This window comes from Ylistrum balloti, unplaced genomic scaffold, assembly GCF_031769215.1.
Source record: "Ylistrum balloti isolate Yb309-2 unplaced genomic scaffold, AGI_CSIRO_Ybal_v1 Utg371906, whole genome shotgun sequence".
Lineage (NCBI taxonomy): Eukaryota > Metazoa > Mollusca > Bivalvia > Pectinida > Pectinidae > Ylistrum > Ylistrum balloti.
The window spans coordinates 72,930-97,015 of NW_026782938.1; the positions used below are offsets into that span (position 1 = coordinate 72,930).

General features: G+C 36.3%; 1 protein-coding gene across 1 annotated transcript; it reads right to left on the reverse strand.

Annotated features, from left to right (window-relative positions):
• Positions 1-19,110: 19,110 nt before the first annotated feature.
• On the reverse strand, positions 19,111-20,361 carry LOC132563898 (uncharacterized protein K02A2.6-like). Its single transcript, XM_060228659.1, has one exon. It carries the CDS (start codon positions 20,359-20,361, stop codon positions 19,111-19,113), a length of 1,251 nt encoding a protein of 416 aa, XP_060084642.1.
• Between the last annotated feature and the right edge of the window lie 3,725 nt (positions 20,362-24,086).

The following is a 24,086-nucleotide window of genomic DNA, read 5'->3' on the forward strand; positions in this document are numbered from 1 at the left end:
CACTCACATTAAGTCACTGGTGAACATACACAGGTATTCGGAGGTGAACATCTGTAAAAATGTAACCCCTCAGCTCTTTAGTGATGAGACGACTCAAAAGTTTGGTACTTCCATTTAATCAATAATTAAGAAAACCTACAACATAATAAATACGAAACTAAGGAACTAACTTTTACTTTCGTTGTAGGAACACATGATATACATTTAACTGTCGCGACAATATAAATTGGTTTGAAATATTTGATTATTTCCTAAGACTTACCAGAGACCCATGAGGTACGTGGCACAGCTGTCTCTAAGAGTCTTGATCATGATCGTCCAGCAGTCAGATGGAAAGTGACTGGTAGTGGACGTGAACAGGGCTTTGGTATGTGTGCAGGGTGGCGTGAGTACGTAAATACCCGTGCAACATACACTCTTCATACAAACTTCGTACTAGTTATGACACGAGCACAGGACAGATATTATGTACGTAAACATAAATAGCTTAGTGCATTGAGTACATCCTGTTACAAAAATAAAAAAATACCAAACCCAATTGAGAGTGACATACAAAACAGCAATTAACGAAAGTCATGATATTGTATACATCATGAGGTAGAGGAAGGCAAGCCTCACATAGGCATCTATGGTCATGGTGAAGCACACTATTATGAGGAAATGTTATGGTAAACCATGAATATTTTGCTACAAATAACAAGAAAAGTCACTCCGTTAATGCTTTGTTTTGCACGAATGTCAAGAACAGTTCCATTGGCTCGGAAGGAAAGAACAAACCCTTCAAAGGTGGTCTAGGAAAGGACCTGCGATACGGTCGAGAGCTACCTATTTATTAATCTTTACAACAATATATCCAGGAGTTATAATGCCGAATGCAAGGCTACCCTTGTACTGTAAAGAAAACCCCTCTGTAAACCCTTGTTCTACAAAATAAAACGGTGATTGATCATACCCTTGCAGGTACGGGGCTCGACGATCAAACTCAAACAGAGTGATAGAATTTATTTGTCTTATTCCCTGCTGTTGGTTTTGCAGAGCCGGAGCTGGAGATTATGAAAAGGAAGCCTGCCTTTTGGCATTTGCGAAAGGAGTGGGGTCCCCAACAGGTCTTACAAGCATGTTTGAATTTTCAGTTTGCTCTGTTGCAGCAGAGATGATATATCACAAAGATATGATACTAGCCCAAATTTCGTAACATCACGTATGTCCCTGTTGTTAACTGAGCGGAAGCTTTCAGTCGAGAGATTTGGCTGTTGCGCCTGCGTTGTCACCCTTGACCGGCATGTTTCGACAGCGATACACATGTGGGCAAAGTCTGTGCTTCGTAGCAACGAAGGCGCCGATTGTCTGGACCAGGTGTATTTGTCAGTTGTGTAAACTTGTCACTGGATCTAAGGTAAGTCTTGAACTAAATTATTTTACAAAGTATCGTCCACCAGAGAGTATCTAAGAAGAATTATCATGAATTTCGATGGCATCATCAGATTTTTTGTCATGGGATGACAGCATTGATCTAGATACAGGGCTTGACATTAACTTTTGAAATTACTTGTCCAGTCGGGCAAGTGCATTGAAATTTTACTTGTCCTGACCAAAACTCAACTTGTCTTGACTTTACCTTCATTGCAAAGCATTTATCTTTGGCAACCGCTATTGACACGTACGTGGCAATAACTGTACCGGCTATTACCACGTATTTTTAGAAATGACGCATGCGCACATCGATGTCAAAAAAAGATAAGTGGCACAAGGTAAACTATCATGGCTGCCGTGTATGATATACGTTACTTGTATTGGAGTTAAATAATGATGTTTCGTGATAAATTTAACTAGTTTTGTGACATTTTATGTAATGCAAGATGTTAATATGATGTATATGAGTCAAGTAATGTATTTATATAGTGATGACAATACTTGATTTCTGTGACGGAGGATCGTATTTGTTGCTTGAAGCTGTTGGTTTTTGTGCCACGTAAATTACGTGTCACAGTTCAACAATGTATAATGAACAATTTTCTCTCTAATATACTTCGACTGATGAAATATTTGTTGTAATCATTATCATAGTTAATGTGCAATGGAGGATATTTATTTATATAGCGATGACAATACTTGATTTCTGCGATAGAGGATCGTTTTTGAAGCTGTAGGTTTTATGCCACGTAAATTACGTGTCACAGTTCAACAATGTATAATGAAGAATTTTCTCTCTAATATATAGTTGGACTGATGGAATATTTGTTGTAATCATTATCATAGTAAATATGTTCAATGGAGGATATTACTGGATTAATTTTTGTCGTGTAACTTTGACTGAATTTTTGTACAAAATTTCCCCTCTGACACAGTTCAAACTTGCTTGACTGTGACACGTAAAATCTGTCTTTTTGCATCTACAGTATATATGTAGCAATAGCAGCTAATTAATAGCTTATTACTTGTTTCAAAAACATGGATGTAGATTCTACTTAAATTAATTTTGAATTTAATTTTAAAATTCTTTTCCTTTTCTTCATATAATTGTGTCACATAAAGTGGGATTTATAGGCATAATCCCTAAGTAAAGAGTGATATGAACACCAGACAGGACAGTTTCCTCCAGCTAAAAATCAAGGAAAAAATGTAAAACTCTTAGCCATTAATGTAAATGTTTCCAGACTCAACGACGCGGACGTGGTTCTACCCTGAGTCCAATATTTAAATTTTAAATTTTAAACTAAAATTTGAATGAAATTTGATAATTTACTGAATAATTTACTGATAATCAGAATGCTAGATATCTAATTGTTTTTGCTAAAATTTCATGCATTTTTTAGAATTTCATTTGTGACCAAAAAAAAATTGAATTTATAATTTGAATTATTTAATTTATTATCTTAAAAAAGTAATTTTGTAACTGGATTTAATGTTATTTATTGATTTCATTAAAATTTTATAATGGTCTTCTATCTGCTTCACAGAACTCACTACAGTAAAATGGAACATCAGGATTGTTGAATTTTTTCACAGATTTCCGATTAATGCATTTAGTATGGTACCACTCATTGCAAATCGTACATTCTATCATATTGTCTACATCTTCATCATATGGTCGTCTACAGTTACAATAAATTTGAATTTTAAATTTTCCATATTTTGAATTTCTTGTTGATTTTGACTTTGGCGTATTTGGAAACATTGTGAAAGCTCCAGATTCTAAACAGTTTACAAGATGAGAACGCATTTTGTTTTGATCAAATATTATATTTTTAGGATCTTCTCCAAAACAGATTGCTACAGAAAATGCTATTGCAAATAATCCACAGTCTACACCTCCACATTGTTGTTGAACAGGAACATGATTAACAGATATTTGGGAATTTTCTGATTTTAGAATGGTGCATATTTGGTTTTGAACTTCCATTGAAACTTTTTATTAAGACTGTCATACAAATTTACCTCATCTTTATTACAATTAACGGTAGATGCTGTAATCCAATGACCAGCACTTTTATTACCTTCAAACATAATTTGTACCATAGGATCCGTTACATTTTTGAAATTGTCCAGATGCTGAGAAAATATAGTTGGTTGCAAACCTTTCATATTAAATTGTTCTGACATTGTTTTGAACTGCTAATATCACTGTATCATCCAACATTTGTTCTCTTTCAATCATTGATTTTTTTTCTTCTGATAAATTTCCATTATTTTGAGAAAGCTTAACTTTTTTTGGATTAATATTTTCTGATTGAATTTCTTTTCTTTTATTTGTTTTTGAGAAATGATAGAATGGTTTATTACTTCCCTTTGGCCTACCTCTACACTGTTTTACAACATTTATTTTCATTATGTTTCTTACTTCATTATCCACTTTACTTTCAATGCAATTATCTTTTTCTATTAAAGGAGTATCTGGTTGTGATTCTGATTCTTTATAGTGTTCAATTATTTCTGTAATTTCAGTACAAGTTTTTTTATTACTTTCCCAGGATTCTTTTAAAGATTTTAAATGTTCTATTTTTTCAATGAATTCTTCCTGTCCACAAGTAGCTAAAAATGATGCCATATCTTTCAAAATTTCCATTGCTTTGTTGTATTTTTCTCTTTCTGTTAATGGTTCTACTTGTTTGGTACTTTCAGTTTCCCTTTTAACTAGCACAATGTTTTGTAATGGTGATTCCTCCTGCTCTTGTTCAAAATCAAACTTACTATTGAGTTGCCACTTGGATGGTATAAGGGATTGTATAAATAACTCCACTCCTAAATGTTTTCTACAAGCAAAGATGTGTTGGCATGGTAAACAATATATAGTATAAAATGTGCAGGAGCACTGTTCCATATTTCTGTCTACATAATATGTCTTGTGTTGGTATGTAACTTCTAACTTTTCAGTATTTTCAATCAGACGGATGTCAAAATCTCTTTCAGAATGTTTTTCAAGTTGTGGTCGAATAAGATCATATGCAGCTTTTACACAGGAATTAACAATTATATCACTTACTGAGTTAAGTTTCTTGTAATCTACTCTTGTTTTTAGTGTGTTGAAAGTTGATTTAGCTATGGAGTCAAAAGAATCTTTTATGAAGCGAAATAGTCCCTTAATTGATTCTGACAAGTGTGAATTTCACTTGATATACATCTTAAGTTTCTGGTTGTGGCTTTCCACTTTATTGTTGGTGTGATTTCCTAAGAATTTGGTTGTTGTCCTAAAATGGTGGACCCACATCTCCTTACAGCTATGCCAGTTTGTGTCAAAATAATCTAAAAACTCAGGAAATTCTTTTTGCAAAACATAATAATTTTCATTGTAATCAGATGCTGTGGGCGAATAAATAAGTTTTGAAAGAAGAAACATTAAACTACATTTCCTATCACGTTTGATTTCTAATTCACTAACCTTTTTCTTGAAATATTTCATTACATGAAAAGTACACAATAAAATCTTTATACAGTCAAACTTCGATAATTCGATATTCAAGGGACCGTCATAAAAATATCAATACATCGGGACTTCGATACAAAAATAGTTAAGTCAAATAGCTGGTCCACGTAATAGGGGTCCGTATTTAAAAGTTTTTTTCATTATGTTTTAGACAAAAGATAACAATTATGTGTGTATTAATGATTTAAATAAAGACTCAACAATCAAAAACAGTTAAATTGAATTTTATTACGACCAAACAACAATAAATAACATGAAACATTCGAAGTACATGGCAATGAAGTATCACACGTAAATGACGAAATGGGTAAATGTATTTTACGGAACAGAAAAATCACATGTCACGAAATTGGCACTGTCAGTTATTCAGTACTCTTAAACACTATCACCATTAGCACTAAAACACAAATAACACATTAATCAGTCACACTTAGAAACAGTTCCAAAGAACTCACTCAGGGTACACTGTTTTCCCTCGAGGAGGAAATACTGTTGGATGGAATAACTGACGTCGGCAATCTGTGAGGCGGCTGAGTCTGTATTATTCCCGATGCCCGTCTTTTTTGGCCCCTGCCTGATCCAGCCGATCTAGTTATCCCCCCATTAAAAACGGGTCCTTCACCAGATTGCTCAGCTGAGTTAAAATGGCTAGCTATCCCCCCGGATTGGTTACTGGGTCCTTCACTAGACACTTTGTGATCAGTAGGAGATTCCATGATTAATGTTTTACCGGTTACACATGATAATTTATACGGAAATCAATTCAAACATTGAGTATGAGCAATGCAACCAAGCCATCTCTCTAGAGAGTAAGGTGCGTTCCGCATGTTTTTACAGTACGGTAATTAGTACAACCATAACATCTCAAAATGGCGTCATGTGATTTGACAATAATAACACTTGCCTCAATTCGGCGTGTGTATGTATCAATCTTTCTAACATAGCATATATTACTGTTCAAACTAATTATTGGTCATTGACTAATTGTATACAAGAGGTGGTAAAATGCCATTGTCCTGATCGACCGTAACGGTAAACAAAAGATTAACGCTGGAGGGTCTCGCTACAGGTGTGAATTTCTTTCGGTCGACTGACCATCGAGCACAGTGACCACAGGTAAATTTTGATCGATTTATTCATGGTGATTTGTACTGTAGAAAATTATCGAAACATAACTGATCGATTCATGAGTAGTGAGTTAAGTAGAAATATACAAGGAAAATAGTCGGGACCAAGTAAAAATATCGACACAGCGAGAATATTGAATCATCGAAGATCGATTCATCGAAGTTTGACTGTATCTTTGATTTGTTCTGTTATTACTGATATCTCTGTCAAGTCTTTGTCAACCATAGCTACTGTTGTTGATGAAGTGTCATTGAGTTTACAAAAATGTCTAATTGCTGATGAAATATTTTCCTTCTTTTCAGATTTGAGATAGCAGTAAGCAACTGGTCTACCATGTCTTTCACTGTCTTCTACCATTATCACTAATAAAGAGTAATTTTCTATAGTGAGTTTGTATGTCACGTCAACAAAGATAATGTCAGGATGTTTATATAGTTCTTTCATTTTGGTGGTTTGAATAAAAAGTAGCTCCAAAGAATTGCCATTTGCCAACTCATATATAATAGATGCACTAGGATCTATTTGTTTATATTTGTCTAAGATGTCAACCACCAGTTGTGCTTCTGTCCGTCCTTTCTTCTCAAATGTCTTAGTCTTGTTTTTTGCATTATTTATGTCCCTATTCGTAACCTGTTTCCCTATATTGTCAACAACATAATCCCTGATGTCTTTTGTGTCAACATTCATGTCAAAGAAATGTTTAATTTTGTCAATGTCGGAGTCACTGAGTTGTCTATGTCTTGGATAAAGTTTGTAAAGATCTTCTGAGATTGGATGGTTGTGGTTGTCACAGAATTTTGTTATAACATACTGCTGTTTCTTTGCATCAAATTTCAATCTCAACATAACTGGACAATCTTTTGCTAAATGTGATTGATTACTTCTAAATGTTTTACCTCTCATTCTTGGTTGACCTTGATGTTTACAAACAACTACAAAATAATCATAAGGAAACTCTGCACTATCCGACCCCTTGATTTTACAACCATCCTTGACACAAACAGGATGTTTTTTTTTAACTCCACTCATCTAGAGCAAACTGAAAAGACTCAAAACTTGGAAATACTGACCCTATACCAAACTGATCTCCTCAAACATGACTTCCTAACTTCACATCATCACTTAACTTTTCATAATACCTTCCAACTTTTCTGAATCAATAAGATCTAACTTTGGAACTTGACAATGAGATAAAAAAATATTTAAATTAACATCATCTGTATCATCGGAATCATCATACAATTTTTCATAAAAATCTTTAACACTATTCAAAATTTCAGTCTGATCAGTTATTATCTCACCGTTTGGTTTCTCTACTTTTGGGATAATTTTGGAGGTAAAATTTCTACTTTCTAATCCTAAAAAATATTTTGTAGGTTTTTCTCCTTCTATCCATTTTGCCCGTGACCTAATAATATTTCCCTTAACTTTATGTTGCCTAATTACCTCAAGCTCTTTCTTCTTATTTTCTAATTCATTTAAATCAACATTATCTTTATCTTTCAAATCTTTTATAGTACATTTTAAATTATCTTCTCTAATATGCTGTTGTTTCTTAACATGACTTGAGTATGCTATAGTTTTTCCCCTAATTTCCATCAATAAAACTTCAAAAAATAGTTGGTCATCTATAGTAAATTGTAAATCAGTGTCAGATATTTCATGGAGATTATTTAGGTTATAAACTGGTAAACAATACTGCATTTTAACATCATTAATAAGAGAGTTTATAGTGTTGAGATATTCTATATCTTGGAACAAAGAATTATTTATTTTCCAAAGTCCCTTCCCTCTCTTGAACTTGTTAAATTCTATTAGAATCTTTGGAAAAGAATGATCTGATTTATACCCAGGATCAATTGAAGAGTTTTTAATAGAAGAGAGCATGTTCTCAGAAATAAGAAAAAAATCTAGCCTTGCCTGCTTAATAGGGTTGTTTCTTCTCCAGGTATATCTTCTACTATTCTCATGCTGTTCTCGAAAAATATCAATAAGACCATAATTTTCAACAATTTCACAAACTTTCTCCCTTGCTTTTGGATTATTAATGTTTTTATAATTACAATCATAATCAACCTCAGGATCTAAAACTAAATTAAAATCTCCACACAAAATAACAGAGCTGTTCTCAAAATCATCAATAGTCTCAGAAATAATATTGTAAAATTCAGGATTATCCTGGTTTGGACCATATACAGTAATAAGAGTTAACCTTGTCCCTTCAATCGTAATATCAAGAGCTAAAAAGTTACCGGTGTTATCTCCCTTTTCTTTATGAACCCTAAACTCAAAATTGTTATTAATACATATGGCAACCCCTCTAGCATTAGATTTGTAAGAATTAAAAAAGCAATCAGTACCCCATTCACTTCTAAAAATATTCTCCTTCTCTTTAGTAAAATGTGTGTCCTGAAGACAAAAAATATTATATGATTGAGTTCTGAAGTATGTAAAGATATCTTTCCTTTTTATTCTGTCACATAAACCCTGACAGTTAGCACTAAGAATAGTTATGTTATTAACAATAATAAAGTAATTAAACAGTTAAAACAGCTACGATCCATAGAATCGGGACAGGTGTTTAGGTAAATGCCATGGAACACATGTGTTACCATCTCATTTATCTCTTCACCCGTATCGACACCCGGTAGCGTAGCGTTAGGCCTAACAACTGATAGAAGATCTGTCACGAAGAAGAAAGAAGAAAACAGGACATAAAACATGTAAACACATAAAGGAAACATAAAAAATGTCCTATGTGGTCTTGGTCGTCGACAACTATCAACTTTCACGCCCAAACTCACTCCAACATGACGTTATTACTAAACTGCAACCACTACTACTGCCAAGAGAACCGGAAGTTGAGCAGGAAATTGTGATAGTGCATAACTAATATACATGAAGTGAAAACAAAGCCTGGACAATAGATCCGGAAAAAGTAATAAAAACCGAATATTCTAGAATTATAGTCTACATAGGCAAGTCGTTGTATCTTGTATTTATCTCTTCCTGTGAATCTTTTAGCTCAAAATACATCGTTTCTAAATGACCGACAGTCTGTTTAAGTTCCGAATTTTCTCTCTCAAGTTCGAAAATTCTCCCCTCATAGGATTGGATCAGTTCACGATTTTCCTGCCGAATATCATCATTTAGTTTGGTGAGCTTCTCTTCCAACCTGTCTGTGAGACGCTGTATGTTTTTGTCCATTTCAGACTTAGTCACAATGTTGGCAACCATTGCAGTCAGTTCCTCTAACCTTTCCTCTGTCGTCTTAGCACCACCTGAGCTGCTGCTTCTAGTAACTCCCGGTTTACCCATGGTCAGAAATTTACTTTAAATGGTGATAAATATCCAAATCAAAGTCCAGTACAGTTGAGTATAATCATACAGTCACACCACACAAGTACACTGTATACACCACGGGCGCGTCGTTAGCAGTTGTCATCACGGTAGGGTCTTAATCCATTGTTAGATTTTCTAAGATTCAAATGTCACTTTTCTACCCTCGCATGTAGAAATTACCTAAATAGTACTGTCCATAAACCCATAAACCATGTACCATCCAAAAATTAGGGTTATTGATGACCTCAAAATTCCGAAATAAGACATAATTTCAGGAGCCCAAAATTGTATGGCATAGCTGGTCCGCGTGACCTTGACCTTCCCCACTTAACTTTTCATTACTTAACTCCTGTACACCTGATTTTCCACCAACTACCTTCTTAATACCTAACTTAGAAACAATTACTTTCCGTTGACCTAACTTCTTACTACCTGACTTAGCAGCTACCTTTGGACCACCAGACTTCTTACTAACTGATTTCTGACCACCTGACTTAGCACCAACTACCTTCCTATCACCCGACTTAGCACCAATTACCTTGGGACCACCAGACTTTTTACTAACTGATTTCTGACCACCCGACTTAGCACCAACTACCTTCCTATCATCAGACTTAGCACCAACTACCTTGGGACCACCAGACTTTTTACTAACTGATTTCTAACCACCTGACATAGCACTAACTACCTTCCTACCACCCGTTAGCACCTTCTACCTTGGGACCACCAGACTTCTTACTAACTGATTTCTGACCACCTGACTTAGCACCAACTACCTTCCTATCATCAGACTTAGCACCAACTACCTTGGGACCACCAGACTTTTTACTAACTGATTTCTAACCACCTGACATAGCACTAACTACCTTCCTACCACCCGTTAGCACCTTCTACCTTGGGACCACCAGACTTCTTACTAACTGATTTCTGACCACCTGACTTAGCACTAACTACCTTCCTACCACCCGACTTAGCACCTTCTACCTTGGGACCACCAGACTTCTTACTAACTGATTTCTGACCACCTGACTTAGCACTAACTACCTTCCTATCACCCGACTTAGCACCAACTACCTTCCTATCATCAGACATAGCACCTTCTACCTTGGGACCACCTAACTCACTAACTGACTCCTGACTACTAGAATCCTGTACAACCTCCTGACAAACTACCTTCTGATCACCTGACTCAACAACACCTAACTGCTGCATACCTGACTCCTGTCCTGGCAAAGCTGGCCAATCCTGAGATTCAATACTGAACTCCTCAGGCTGAACTGACACCTCCACTTCAACTGGTCTAAGCAAGACATCCCTGTAATCCGTACACTCCTGGTCACACACCTGGACAACTGACTCCTGCACTACTGACTCCTGCACCACTGACTCCTGCACTACTGACTCCTGACCTTCCTCCTCTACATCCCATATAGAACTGAACCTACCAGACATCCGAACACCTCTAATGCAACCTAACAGAGACCTAACAACACTCCTAGTACCTGAAAAACTCAGATGCAGTCCATCTCTACTCAACGAAGACCTATTCAGAACACCTTTCTCCATAAACTCCCTATGTCCTACAAACTCCAACAACGCATACCTACTACTTATATACGCCAGAGCCCTATTGACTTCCTTAGCCATCCTATTTATCCTATCAATGTAATCCTGCCTGACCAACTTATCTCCAAACCTATTGTCACCACGTGGAAGGATAGCAGACAACACCACAACAACCTCCGGATTAACATGCCATATCCTTTCAACCAAATCCTGATATTTTCCTAACATACCCTCCACTGAATCACCATGAATTAAATTGTTTGCACCACTGTGCACAACCACAATATCAACTACAAACCACATCCCTAATATTCCTCCAGACATTTTCTATCCTACCACCACTCTGAGACACAACACTAACATCCTCCTCCCTATCCAAATACTGCGAAAAATACTTAGCCTGAGAATGACCAGCAATCAACACAGACATGATGAAATGAAAAACTAGACAAATACAATGATAATACAAAGACAATAATATGTCAATTAAAATGCAATAAAGTCATTGAAAAAAAATGCAATGTTAAATTATCACAAAATATATACAGCACTATATATATACACACAATATATGTCTGAAAAAAGAATGAACATAAGAATTAAGCACTATAATAAATAAGCACTAAATATATACCACTTGTTTGTCTTTTGAGTATCTGTAGCAATATGAAGACTGACTGTATAATACTGGTATTTATACACAGAAATTCAACTGTAATGTTGTTATATGCAAAGCGAGTAATAGTTCACTCATTTAATCTTTATTTCATATAAAAGCAGAATAAACATATTAATTAACAGTAAAAGAAAAGAAATCAGTGTTATCCACTCATCATACATCATTACCAGGCCTAGGCTATACAATACACCAAGCTAACCACTGTCTGTATACTATAGCTACAGTGGGCTGCTGGTTAACACCTGTTCAGACTACATGTCTTATGAACGGTGTTCATTCACCCCAAGCTCACTTACAAAGATATACCATTGTCATGATTTCAGTGTTTATACCATAAAAATTCATGAAATTATTTTGTGCAGATAAGAATTAGTAACCGTTAGAGTGATAAAAATAGAAGTAGAAGTAGATTTCTCAGAATATGTTAGACTAGTAAGTGAGCAAATCAGCTGTTATGGCTTCCTATCAAGCTTTGAAACGTAAATTGAGCACTTGTTCTAATGTTATGAACGCAAAGAACTATAAACAGAATGGTCAAGTTTTGTGTTATATAATAGTAAAATTACATCAAATTCACCACTTTGATTGCAGAATTTCGATTTTATGATCAAAAGTGGCGTACGAAACTAAACCAAGACCACTCTACTTGGACGCCATATTGTAAACAACAAGAAAAGTGTCACGCTGAAAGAGTGTAACTTTCGGCGTTGATATGGGCATATTAAAATTACATTTGATCACAGTTTTCGACCAAAATATTTGAACCATTACTTAAATGAATATGTATATGCAATATTATTGATAAATAATACATATTAACGAAAATCAAATACGTGGCACAAAAGGAATGGTTATTGACACGTATGTGGCAATAACCACTCCATTTATCTTTTGGTTCCATTTTGCCCCTCCTCCATTCCTAAATTAAGCCAAACTGATGAAGTCTTAATGACAGAAATGATTCTCTTGAGCTTTTTTCTTTACTTTAGGTCATTTGATTGAAATCATTGTAACAGACTTAAATATTGAGTATTATGTATTAATTTCAAACAAAAACACTGACACTAGATTGATGATTAACATTTAATGAAAAACAAGAACTTGTAGAAAAAAAGCAAGAGCATCAACAATGAACTTTGACTAGATAAAACAGAAAGAGGTACACCTCCAGGTGTTAAAAGTTGAACAAAAAATGTGACTAGAATAATTTGAGAAAATTGACGAGAAAACATTATAACATGCCATACAACATGTATATCAATGAAAGTTTTAGTGGTATATGAATATGCAACAGTTGACTTGCATATAGTGTACAATGTACATATTTATTTTGTAGTCAATTTAAATCATAAGACTTGGTTCATATGTGAATTCAAACTGTGGTCTTCTCTGTCTCTGGCCACCATGAAACCAGAAAGCTAAGGCCTTTTTGGCATCATAGTTTATTGGATCTGGCCCAGATATTGACACTGCCATTAAAGCATTCAGGGTGTCAGGACCAAGACTTGCCCTCCAGTCTGATTTAATTCTGGCCATTGTTGAGAACTCTCTTTCACATACTGCACTTGAAACTGGTACACAAAGAACAATCTCAACAAGTAATAGAATATTTTGGAATCTTTCCCTCAGATTTGCATTGCAAAATATTCTGTTATAGAAAATATCTACCGATGTATCAGCCCCATGATGATTCTTTGTGTAGCTTTTCAATGCAGGCCAATTGTAATTTCAACTGCTCAACATCACAATTTAATTTGTCAAGAAGAGTGCTGAAATGTGTACAAAGGCTGTTAATTTCACTTTCTCCATAAACCGCTAACTGTGTGTTATCAAGGGGTAAGTTCACAGGGTACAATACCTGCATACATTTCAGAAGGTCTGCTGAATTGAGATCTCCTACTCTTGTTGAAATATGAGTTAGAACAACATCTGCAAGTGATTTAGATTTTGTAATGTCATATTTGATGGTAATGTTGTCATTGTGACATCCAGGAATTTGCCATTATCAACTTTATCCAGGAAAGACTGAAGATGAGTACCTGGCCTTTGTTTGAGAGCCACAAGTTGCAAGCATGCAGTTTCAAGACTTTCCACACCATCTGGAAGGGTACAGGAATCCTTCTGGAACTGCAGTGAAAGTTCACTTAGCACAGACCGAACATCCCTCAAGAAATGCATGTAGTATAGAAGTACATAATCTTTTAAGTGTCTCAACATCAGCTTAGCCCGCCCTTGTTGGTCAGGGGACCCTCTCCCACTCTCCACGATATCCTCAAAATGGGTTACAATTACCCTATAAGACTTTAAAAGAACTTCAAGAGATTTGCTTAAGTGCGGTATCCATCTTGTTCCATCTAAGTTCACAGGGCGGAGTAGCTTTTCCTCCATGGCTTTAGCAACCTCTTGTAGTTCTCTCAAAGCTTTGGCAGAATAGTGATAATGTTTATGAAGATTAAGTAGGACAGATTTCAGATCTGAGAACATTTTACCCTCTTTGCTCTTCTTAGCATCTAATGCTCCAAGTTCTTGCCTATGATTTGCACAGTGGATTGATAGTAAATGTGGAATACCTGTTTAAGTAATGTTGTCACACTGTTACGTTTACCCAGATTTACGCATGCTCCATCAGAACCTGTAGCTACAAGTTTCTCCTTCCATCTCCACTCTGAATCAACTCCTTCCATTGATTGTTCAATTGCAGCTAAAACTCCTTTAGCATGTGCATGTTCAACAGCCTCTATTTTCACAAACAAATTATTAGGAATTCCATTCTGAACAACACGGGCATAGACAATTTCATTTTCAGCAACTGACACATCCGTGGCCCCATCAAACACAATGGACAAAACATTTGCAGACTTCAGGAGACTATAGGAATCTCAGGTCCTCATATATGTAGTCAATAAACCTGTGAAAAATAATTGAGAAGGATTCTTCATAATAACTTCAATATAATAGCTAAAATTAGAAGTACAGTTATTGTAATTTATTTGAAATTGTGATTTTCAAAGGTTTAGAGTGCACAATAAAATCTGTTGTTACATGAGCACATGCTTGCTTTGGTTCGGACAGTTTGCAGAAAAAGGAAAAACCTTAGACCAAAAAAAAAAAAAAATGTCTTTTCCCTGCTACCAAGCCCCGAAATAAAAGGGTTGGTAGGTAGAAAATTATTCTTTTTTTTTTTTAATTCATATTCTTTCATATTGACCATATTAATTATTTTCCCATTGTGGTTTTCTGTGATGTAGGCCTATATATGAAATATTCAAGTCAATAAAAGATCAGTTATTCAAATTTTGTTATTTTCTTTTTTTCATGTAATTTTTGTAAAGGTTTCTGGAATCATTTAAACATTTTGTTTGATGCAGCTTGAAAAAAACTTTAGGGTCGGGCACTCAGGGGTAAAAAAACTGTCGGTCGGGTAGCTGGAAACAGACATAAGAAATACTTTAATACTTACCGACGACAAGCTTTATCAGTTCTATAACTTGCTGGTAAATCAACTCCATTTTCAGTTTGCAGTTCTATGATTCCTGAATAAAGTGAGAAGGGAAGCTCTTTTTTAGCAATGAAATATGCCGTGTTGAAGCAAGCCTCGAATTTCAATTGCTGAGTCTCATTTAACTTTTTAAATGAAATGTCCAATGCACCTACAACTTGGGGACCTGAAGATGTACTTGCAGATTCTGAAAAGTCAATATCTCCTGAATATGAACAGAAAATTGGCTTTTCCTTTCGGACTGCAATTTCATATTGTTTCTCAGCACTAATGTGTGATACACTTTTATCATGAGATTTCATGTTATCAAGTCTGTATGTGTCCGTTCCAATAACAAAACTTGATGTTGACGATGGATTATACTTGGTGCACGATTTACACTTCATCATCCCATCTTCATCATTATAATAGAGCCATGGGAAATCCTGTAGCCATTTAGGCAAGAAATCTCTTTTGCGTTTAGTTTCAACATATGTTTTCTTTGTAGCGTCCCTTCCTTTAGTCTGTTTTTCAGTGTTGCCGTCATCCTTTTTCGATGTTGTAAAGCCGAATTTCCTAAGGTCGGCCAGTCTTGTTTAGCATGTCAATGACAATCGGCAAACCTCGGCTAACTTCCATGGCTTCGTGTCGAGTGCACGGAGACGTTCGAGGAGTTCCAAGTGTGACAATGATGATAACCGGAAATAGGTCGCAATGTTTACCGGAGGAACAACTAACCCAGAAAATTGTGTGTTTTATTAGAAAATATTATATTCTCCAAGTTTACGATAATAAAATGCGTTGTGGGGACTTTTTGTGTGAGAGTTATTGTAGCTTTATGTATGTATTCAGGTTGTCTGGTCAGACAACTGCATGTGAAGTTAACTTGTCCTGACCCCATTTTCACTTGTCCCGAACAGTCGGACAACCGTTAAAGTCGAGCCTTGAGATATTTGTTAAACCGCCACCTTCCGTTCCAGTCCATTTTTGGCGGTATATCGAGGGTGGCGGTTTAACAAGGGAGCTGATCATCAGGTGATCTTTCATAAGTAAAATGTTAACAAAATGACAAAATTCAATATACAGTATACAGAAACGGAAACACTATAAATCGAAACAATGTTATATGAAAAGCACATCCGTGCTAGGGAACAATATATAATTAGGACTAACCCAGACTAGAGCCAAATTTACAAGCACCTTACCCTGAGCTTGTTGCGATTGATATTTGTCTTTAATTAGGACTAAGTTGCGTCATTCGTCAATGACGGTCACAATATATAAATGTCAGATCTATAACCTGTATCCTGGTGCAACCATTAAACATTGTCATACATTGGATCATGCATCACTTACTTGTAAGTCTCTGGAAAAACCTCTATGGGCCGCTGAATCAACGTTTCTGTGGTGGTCCGATCCACAGTTTTTTTTGCAGAGACAGACATGCTCCAATGTCCGAATCTGTTGCAGAGCTGGAGTTCTCCAGGTAGCGTAATATGATCTCTAACCCGTCTTTGGCCTCTCTGGCTGATGGAGGAGCCCGAATTACCTCAATGTCTTCAACTGCTGCTCCCAAAGAGGTCTCTGTAGTGAATTTGGAACGGGGAATGCTTTCACCATGTCCTCCTTACAAATTCTGACCAAGTCAGACATTTCCTGGTTCTGATGGTCTGGAACAAGTATGCCCCACTGCAGAATTTGTCTAACAATGTCTCTCCTTTGTTTGTGGATGGTATGCTGCAGACTTCTTATACAGGTTTATTGCTGCTTTATCTTAAAAATCAACGTGTCTGCTCATATCACAATGTACTGCAAATGAGATCCTTAGTTGCTGACAGTTGAACTCGCTCCAATAGACGTTTTCTGGCACACAAACATTGTCGATATGAAGAGCAGCTACTGCAGCGACTTCCCTCAACTAACAAGGTGCAACTTGCTGCTTAATAGTCGAATGGTATGTAAGGTTGCCAAACTCTGCACAAAAGTCACCTTCTCTGTAGGCATGAATTTCTGTGGAATTTCCAATGGTAAGACCTGGTCCGATTGGTGTCAAATCTTGAAATTCTTCGTCAGAATTTCCGATGCAAACAGAAAAGTTCTTAAGTCTATTAGGCAATAAGAGCACATTCAACAGCACATGAGAATATGAAATTTTCTTTCTGTGTTCATATATTGACTCTGTAAATTTTCCATCTAATATTATGGACAGTTTCACAGAAGTTTGTCCTGCTGCGTTGTACAGTTCTAGTACTTCTATCTCCTCCTCCCTAATAACAGGAACAAAAGGCGAACACAGATCGTTCTTCACATTGCTGTCATTGTCTCAAAACTTGAGTTCCTCTGGTAGGTCCACTGCAGAAAAATGAACCTCTGGCACTCGGGTGTAATAGTCATGGTCATTAGGGTTGACTATTGAGAGCAAAATTGACTATTGCGATAGTATTGATATTGCAAAAAGTACTATTGCGATAGTATTGACATTGCAGGATACTATTGCAATACTACTGCACTTAATTACAACTACCAAATTTTGCTCTTCTTTTATGCACTGTATTTTGTTAAGACGAAAAAGAGGTATTTATAAGAGATATCTTTTAATTCTGAAATATGTATTCCTTTACATAAGATTTTTAGAAAAGAACAAAAGCTGTTTTAACATGTGACAAAAGTTAATAACAGATAATAAACCAGGAACAAATGATCATTACTGAATATTGACCACTGACATCAAAAACTAAACTTATGCATACAGTATTCACTTCAAATGTTCATTCAAATGTCCCAATTCTTTTTCAGAAATACCAGCATATCAACATGTTCAGGTTTTAATTGTGACCTCTGGGCTGTAACTATATCTCCTGCTGTAGAAAACACCCTTTCTGATGGTACCGAAGTGGATGGAATGCATAAATATTTTTTGGCCAATAGTGACAGCTTTGGATAAGTTGAAGACTTCTTTTTCCACCACTTTAAAGGGTTTTCAGACGCATTGATAGGCGGCTCTTGCTTATACTGCTGCACCTCAATCTCGACTTGTTCTTGAACTGACTTGGGTTTTTCTACAGCGGTGATATATTGTCATGACTTAAATCATCACTTAGTTCTTGTTCCTCCTCTTCTAACTTCATCTTCTTCTGGACAGGACCTTGGGTAGAACTGCTGTCAGTTTCTAGGCTAACCACACTGAGTGTATCGGATATATCATCAAGTTGAGAATGAGATGGAAGATTTTGAACACTTTGGGGGTCAAAATCAGCCTCCTTCTTCACTGTAACATTGGACTGTAAACCTTTATTACATTCTGATATGGCTTCCAGAGTCAGCCTGTGAAATGCGTCAAGTCTCTGAGATTCTGATAGGAAAGGTAGAAGTTTGAACCAAGGATCAATTAGTGAGTTGATGGTCAGCTTGTCTCTTATGTCAATGTAGCGATTTGATAAGTCATCATGAACAGCTTTTTTTACTAGTTTGATAAGACTGCTGTCATCTTCCTTCACAGCCATGAAGCTTAACAATTGATTGTAATGATCACATATGAGTCAGACATATATGAATAAACTTCTTAGTTTATAGAAAACTCAAGCAGTCTCAAGATGGCGACAATCATCATTCAACAACATGTGCTCAATCGACTAATAATAGAGACGGATTGACGGATATACAATTTCAGGAATACGGACCAAATATCCGGAATTTATATAATAATACCAAATATCATTACATCCCTTCACCAAGATAAAATATCTAAATTTTCATTTGTATTAATTAGTTAATGAAAAATATGTTAAATTTCTGAATTTATATATGTAAATATCAATAAAGAAATATTTGAATTTAACCAGTCTTTGAGTGTCATCATTCTTTAACTAATAATGTGTAATATAATGTATTATTTTAAAACTCTAGAACTTTTACTTTAAAGTCCATATGAAAAGAATCAAACTTTTAACTTTCACATTTAAACAGTTCAATAACTAAGATCATCTATCATCTTTAACACTGTTCAATTAATCTCTGTGGCCTTTTAACAGTTCTTCCACATCTACTAGTTTTTGGTTCCACATCTGTATCAGAAACATTGGTCTGATCAGGCACATCATCAGGAATGGGTTCCAGAACATTGTTCCCAGTCTTGGGCAACTCTTCATCATCAGGAATTAACTTGAGATGTTTACGATTTCTACGAATTAGATAAGATCTAGGACCTAATTCATTCAAAACTGTTGCGCGATCTGTTGACCAGGCGTTTTGCTCCTGGATTCGAACCTTGTCACCGGGTGCAAGATTGACATGCGATTTAACATGATTTCTCTGATCATAATAGTGTTTCTGCTTCTGTTTTTCATTTTCACGCCATTTCATGATTTCAGTAGAATTGTTGTCAGCTTTCTCAATTCTTGATTTCTCTATGTAGTTAGGTAGATTTGTTTTTAGACATCTCCCCATTAGCATCTCTGCGGGTGAACGGCCATTTCCTAAAGGTGTTGTACGGTATGCTAAGAGTGCCATATGGATATCTTGGTTGCTCTCCTTATGTTTTTTCATCATGTTCTTTATTGTTTGTACAGTTCTCTTTGCAAGTCCATTAGACTGTGGGAATTTTGGACTACTGGTTATGTGTTTAATGTCCCATTCTCTCGCAAAGTCTTTAAATTCTCGACAGCTGTAACACGGTCCATTATCACTTGTAAGAATCTGTGGTACACCATGACGTGAAAATATACTTTTTAACGCATTGATAACCGCAAACGCTGTTTGGTTTGGCAATAACAAAACTTCTGGGTAGTTTGAGAAACTATCACAAGTTACAATGTAATCTTTCCCTCCTAATGAGAACAAATCTGTTGATACGCGTTCCCATGGCGATTTGGACACTGGAGTAGGTTGTAACGGTTCAGCTTGCTGTTTCATCGCGAATCTCTGACAAACATCACAGTTATCCACCACTTCGTTTATCTCTGCATTCATGTTAGGCCAAAATAAAAGTTCACGAGCACGTTTCTTACATTTTTCTCTTCCAAGATGTCCATGGTGTATTTTTGTCAGCATTTCCTTCCGTAGCTTAGCTGGAATGACTAGTCTAGTTCCTTTAAATACTAGTCCATTAATGACAGTGAGTTCATTTCTGAAATTCCAATACGGAACTACATCTGGCGTACACTTACTACGATCATCTGGCCATCCTTTCACTATTGAATTAACCACTCTCTGTAGTGTTTCATCTTGCTGTGTAGCTTCATACATTTGATCCTTTTTTGTTTCACTAACCGGTAATGTATTATAAATACAGTTGACACACATTTCTACTTCCTCAGTTAGTTTTCTGTGTATCCGCTGTTTCTAAGGATGCTCTAGAAAGTGTACCTGCTGTGTACATAAGTTTTCCTGGGGTGTGAGCTAACTTTAAGTCGTACTTTTGTAGCCTCAATCTCATTCTCTGTATCCTAGGAGGACATTCATTAAACGATTTGGCAAATATCGCAACGAACGGTTTGTGATCCGTTTCCGCTTGGAATGTTGTACCATAGATGTACTGATGGAAACGCTCGCAAGCAAATGTCAAGGCTAAGGCTTCACGTTCTATTGGCGCGTATCGACTTTCGCATTCTGTGACTGTCCTTGAAGCATAAGCTACAGGTAGCCATTCGTTGTCATAATTCTGAAGTAATACGGCTTCCAACCCTGTCTGGATCGCATCAGCAGATACCTTGATTTCTCTCTTAGGATCATAGAATTTAAGCACAGGTTCATTAGACACTAATATCTTAAGTTCTTGAAAGGCTTTTTCTTGGGGCTTATCCCAAATCCATGCATTCTCTTTCACTAACAATTTACGAAGTGGCTCTGCTTTGCTGGATAGATCAGGTAGGAATCTGGCTAAATAATTAACCATACCTAGAAATCTTTGTAATGATTTCTTATCCTCAGGTCTTTTCATCTGGTTTATTGCCGTGACTTTTTTGTCATCCGGTTTAATTCCTTCTGATGTTATAATGTCACCAAGGAAGGTAAGTTCTTGTACTCCAATAACAGTCTTGTCATTGTTGAGTCTAAGATTCGATTCTCGCGCTATATCCAGAACTTGCCTGACTCTAGCATCATGTTCCTCAACCGTTGATCCCCAAATTATGATCTCATCCATTGAGGTATCTACACCTGGGACATTCTCAAATAATGTGTGAATTATCCTGTGATACATCTCTGGTGCACACGAAATCCCAAATGGTAACCTTTTAAATCTGTAACGTCCAAATGGAGTTATAAATGTACACAAATCTGAGCTATCTTCATCTAGTTGGAGCTGCCAGAACCCACTTGATGCATCTAATTTTGAGAAAAATTTTGCTCCTGCAAACTTTGACATGATTTCTTCTCTAGTAGGAAGTTTAAAGTGCTCCCGTCTGATATATTGGTTCAAGTTTCTCGGATCAAGGCAAAGTCTTAGTTTTCCATTTGATTTTGGCACAATTACTAGCGCGTTAACCCATTCAGTAGGTTTTTCAACTTTTTCTATAACTTCCATCTGAAGCATCTTCTCGAGTTCTTTTTTTACTAGATCATATTGCGCGAATGGAATTTTACGACACGCTTCGATAGTTGGTTCTGCGTTAGCATCAATTTTGATTGACACTTTTCCAGAGAGACAACCTAATCCTTTGAAGACATCAGAATATTCACTTTCAACTTTTTTCTTGTTGAGATGTTCTACTTTCACTTTCGATTTAGGCCTTTCAATGCTCTTTGAATTCTGTTCTTTGTTTACTGCCAGCACTAATTGTACTAGTCCCATCATTTCACTACTTTTTCTACCTATGATCGGTTTTACTTCTTCTGGACATATTATGAACAATACATTGTACTGTCTATTCTTGTGTATTACTCGACAAACACACTGTCCTATAACCTCAATGGGTCCTGCGTTGTAGTGCTCTCAGTTTCACTTTCGTTTCATGTATTTTCGGCTTATTTCTCAGCTTGTCAAAGTCTTTCTTGGGTATTATATTTACATCGGACCCTGTGTCGATTTTTAATGAAATTAGGGTTCCTTGGACTTCTAACGGTGCTATCCATGTCTTGGATTCTCCACATTCAACTGAATCTATAAATAGATCATGTTCGGTAAAGTTATTTGCTTCATTGTTTACGGTATGTACTTTCTGTGGTTTCTGTTTTGATCTACAGGCTTTCGCGAAGTGGTTCTTTTTTCCACATTTCCTACAGGTTTGACCTTTTGCTGGACAGAAATCCCCTCTATGTACTAAGGCACAGGCTGAACACGTGGTGTTTGTTTTTGTTTTCTGACTATCTGAATGTGGTTTGTTTACGTTCCGAGTCCATCCTCGCTTATCCCTTAAATGTTTTGACCTCACATAATCAACATCTTGCTGTTGACTAGTTGCTAATGACTTCATATGATGATCTGTCATCGATGAAGTCTTGCATAGTTCAATGCATTTATCTAAATTCAGATCACTTTCTCTCAGTAACCTAGCTCTAAGTGTGTCGCTTCTAATCCCTTCAACAATTCTGTCTCTCAACACACCATTTGTTAAGTTACCAAATTCACAATTCTTTTGTAATATTCTCAAATCAGTCAGATATTCATCAAATGTTTCATCGGGTTTTTGTGATCTCCTATTGAACACGTGTCTTTCGTAGGTTACGTTTTTTTTAGGTGAACAATAGTTAGTAAATTTTTTTATCAAAGGTTCAATCTTGTCCTTATCAGCATCATCAAATGTCATCGTATTGAAAATCTCAACTGCTGTCTCACCTGCCAGAGTTAAAAACGTAGCACATTGTTTTTTCTCGTCGAGTTCGTCCCCTGCAGTGGCAGTCATATATAGCCTGTACTGTTGTAGCCATCTTCTCCAATTCTCCGACACATTTCCTTCAAAAGAGAGGTATTTCGGCGACGGTAGTTTGTGTTCCATCTTCCTGACACCATGTAATGATCACATATGAGTCTGACATATATGAATAAACTTCTTAGTTTATAGAAAACTCAAGCAGTCTCAAGATGGCGACAATCATCATTCAACAACATGTGCTCAATCGACTAATAATAGAGACGGATTGACGGATATACAATTTCAGGAATACGGACCAAATATCCGGAATTTATATAATAATACCAAATATCATTACATTGATGTTGTAGTGGCAGAATCAAGGACACTGTAGGTATAGCTTCTTCGCAAAGGGCTACAGTTGCAACTTTAAGTGGGGTGAGGACTTTTTCAAGTTCTTCAGCTGCAGAAATGTCAGATTCTATGAGACTGTTCAGATTCATTTTACCCCTAAGTTCTTTAGATGTCAGAGCAGAGTATATAGCTGGCTGTTGCTCCAGAAATCGGGTTACCATATCTAATGCTGAATTCCAGGGAGTCTGGACATCGATTATCAGTTTGTGTTCTGGTAACTGCAGTAATTTTTGTTTTCCTTTCAGAATTACCAAAGCTTGTGGACTTACGATGTTTCTCATCTTTCCAAGCAGCTTTGCCACAGAGTTTATTTTTAATGATTTGCTACACGCTAAATTCAAAGTATGCGCAAAGCATGGCACGTGGAGAATATTGGCTGCACTGTCACTGACAAGGGGAATATCGGGCTGTAAATTCCATTCCTTTGTGGCCTCTTTCAGAACCTCTGCTATGTTGAGGCCTGTATGACTTTCAGGCATTGATCTGGTCTGAAAAACAAAATAATATGAATCAATTAATTACTAGTTTCTTTAGTTTGCATATATATATCTTTGGTTATATCAAGGGGACCACTGACCAGTGCACCTATTTATGTTTTCCAAGTTGCTCACATTACTTCAGTACACTCTTCAGGACACTGACTACTCTCTCACATGATAAATAATCAAGGGTGAAATGAATGTTTTCACCTACTCCTACCAGAAAGGTTGAATGCATGACTCAACTGCACCTAGGACTAACTACTACAAATTGCAGAGTGTTTTT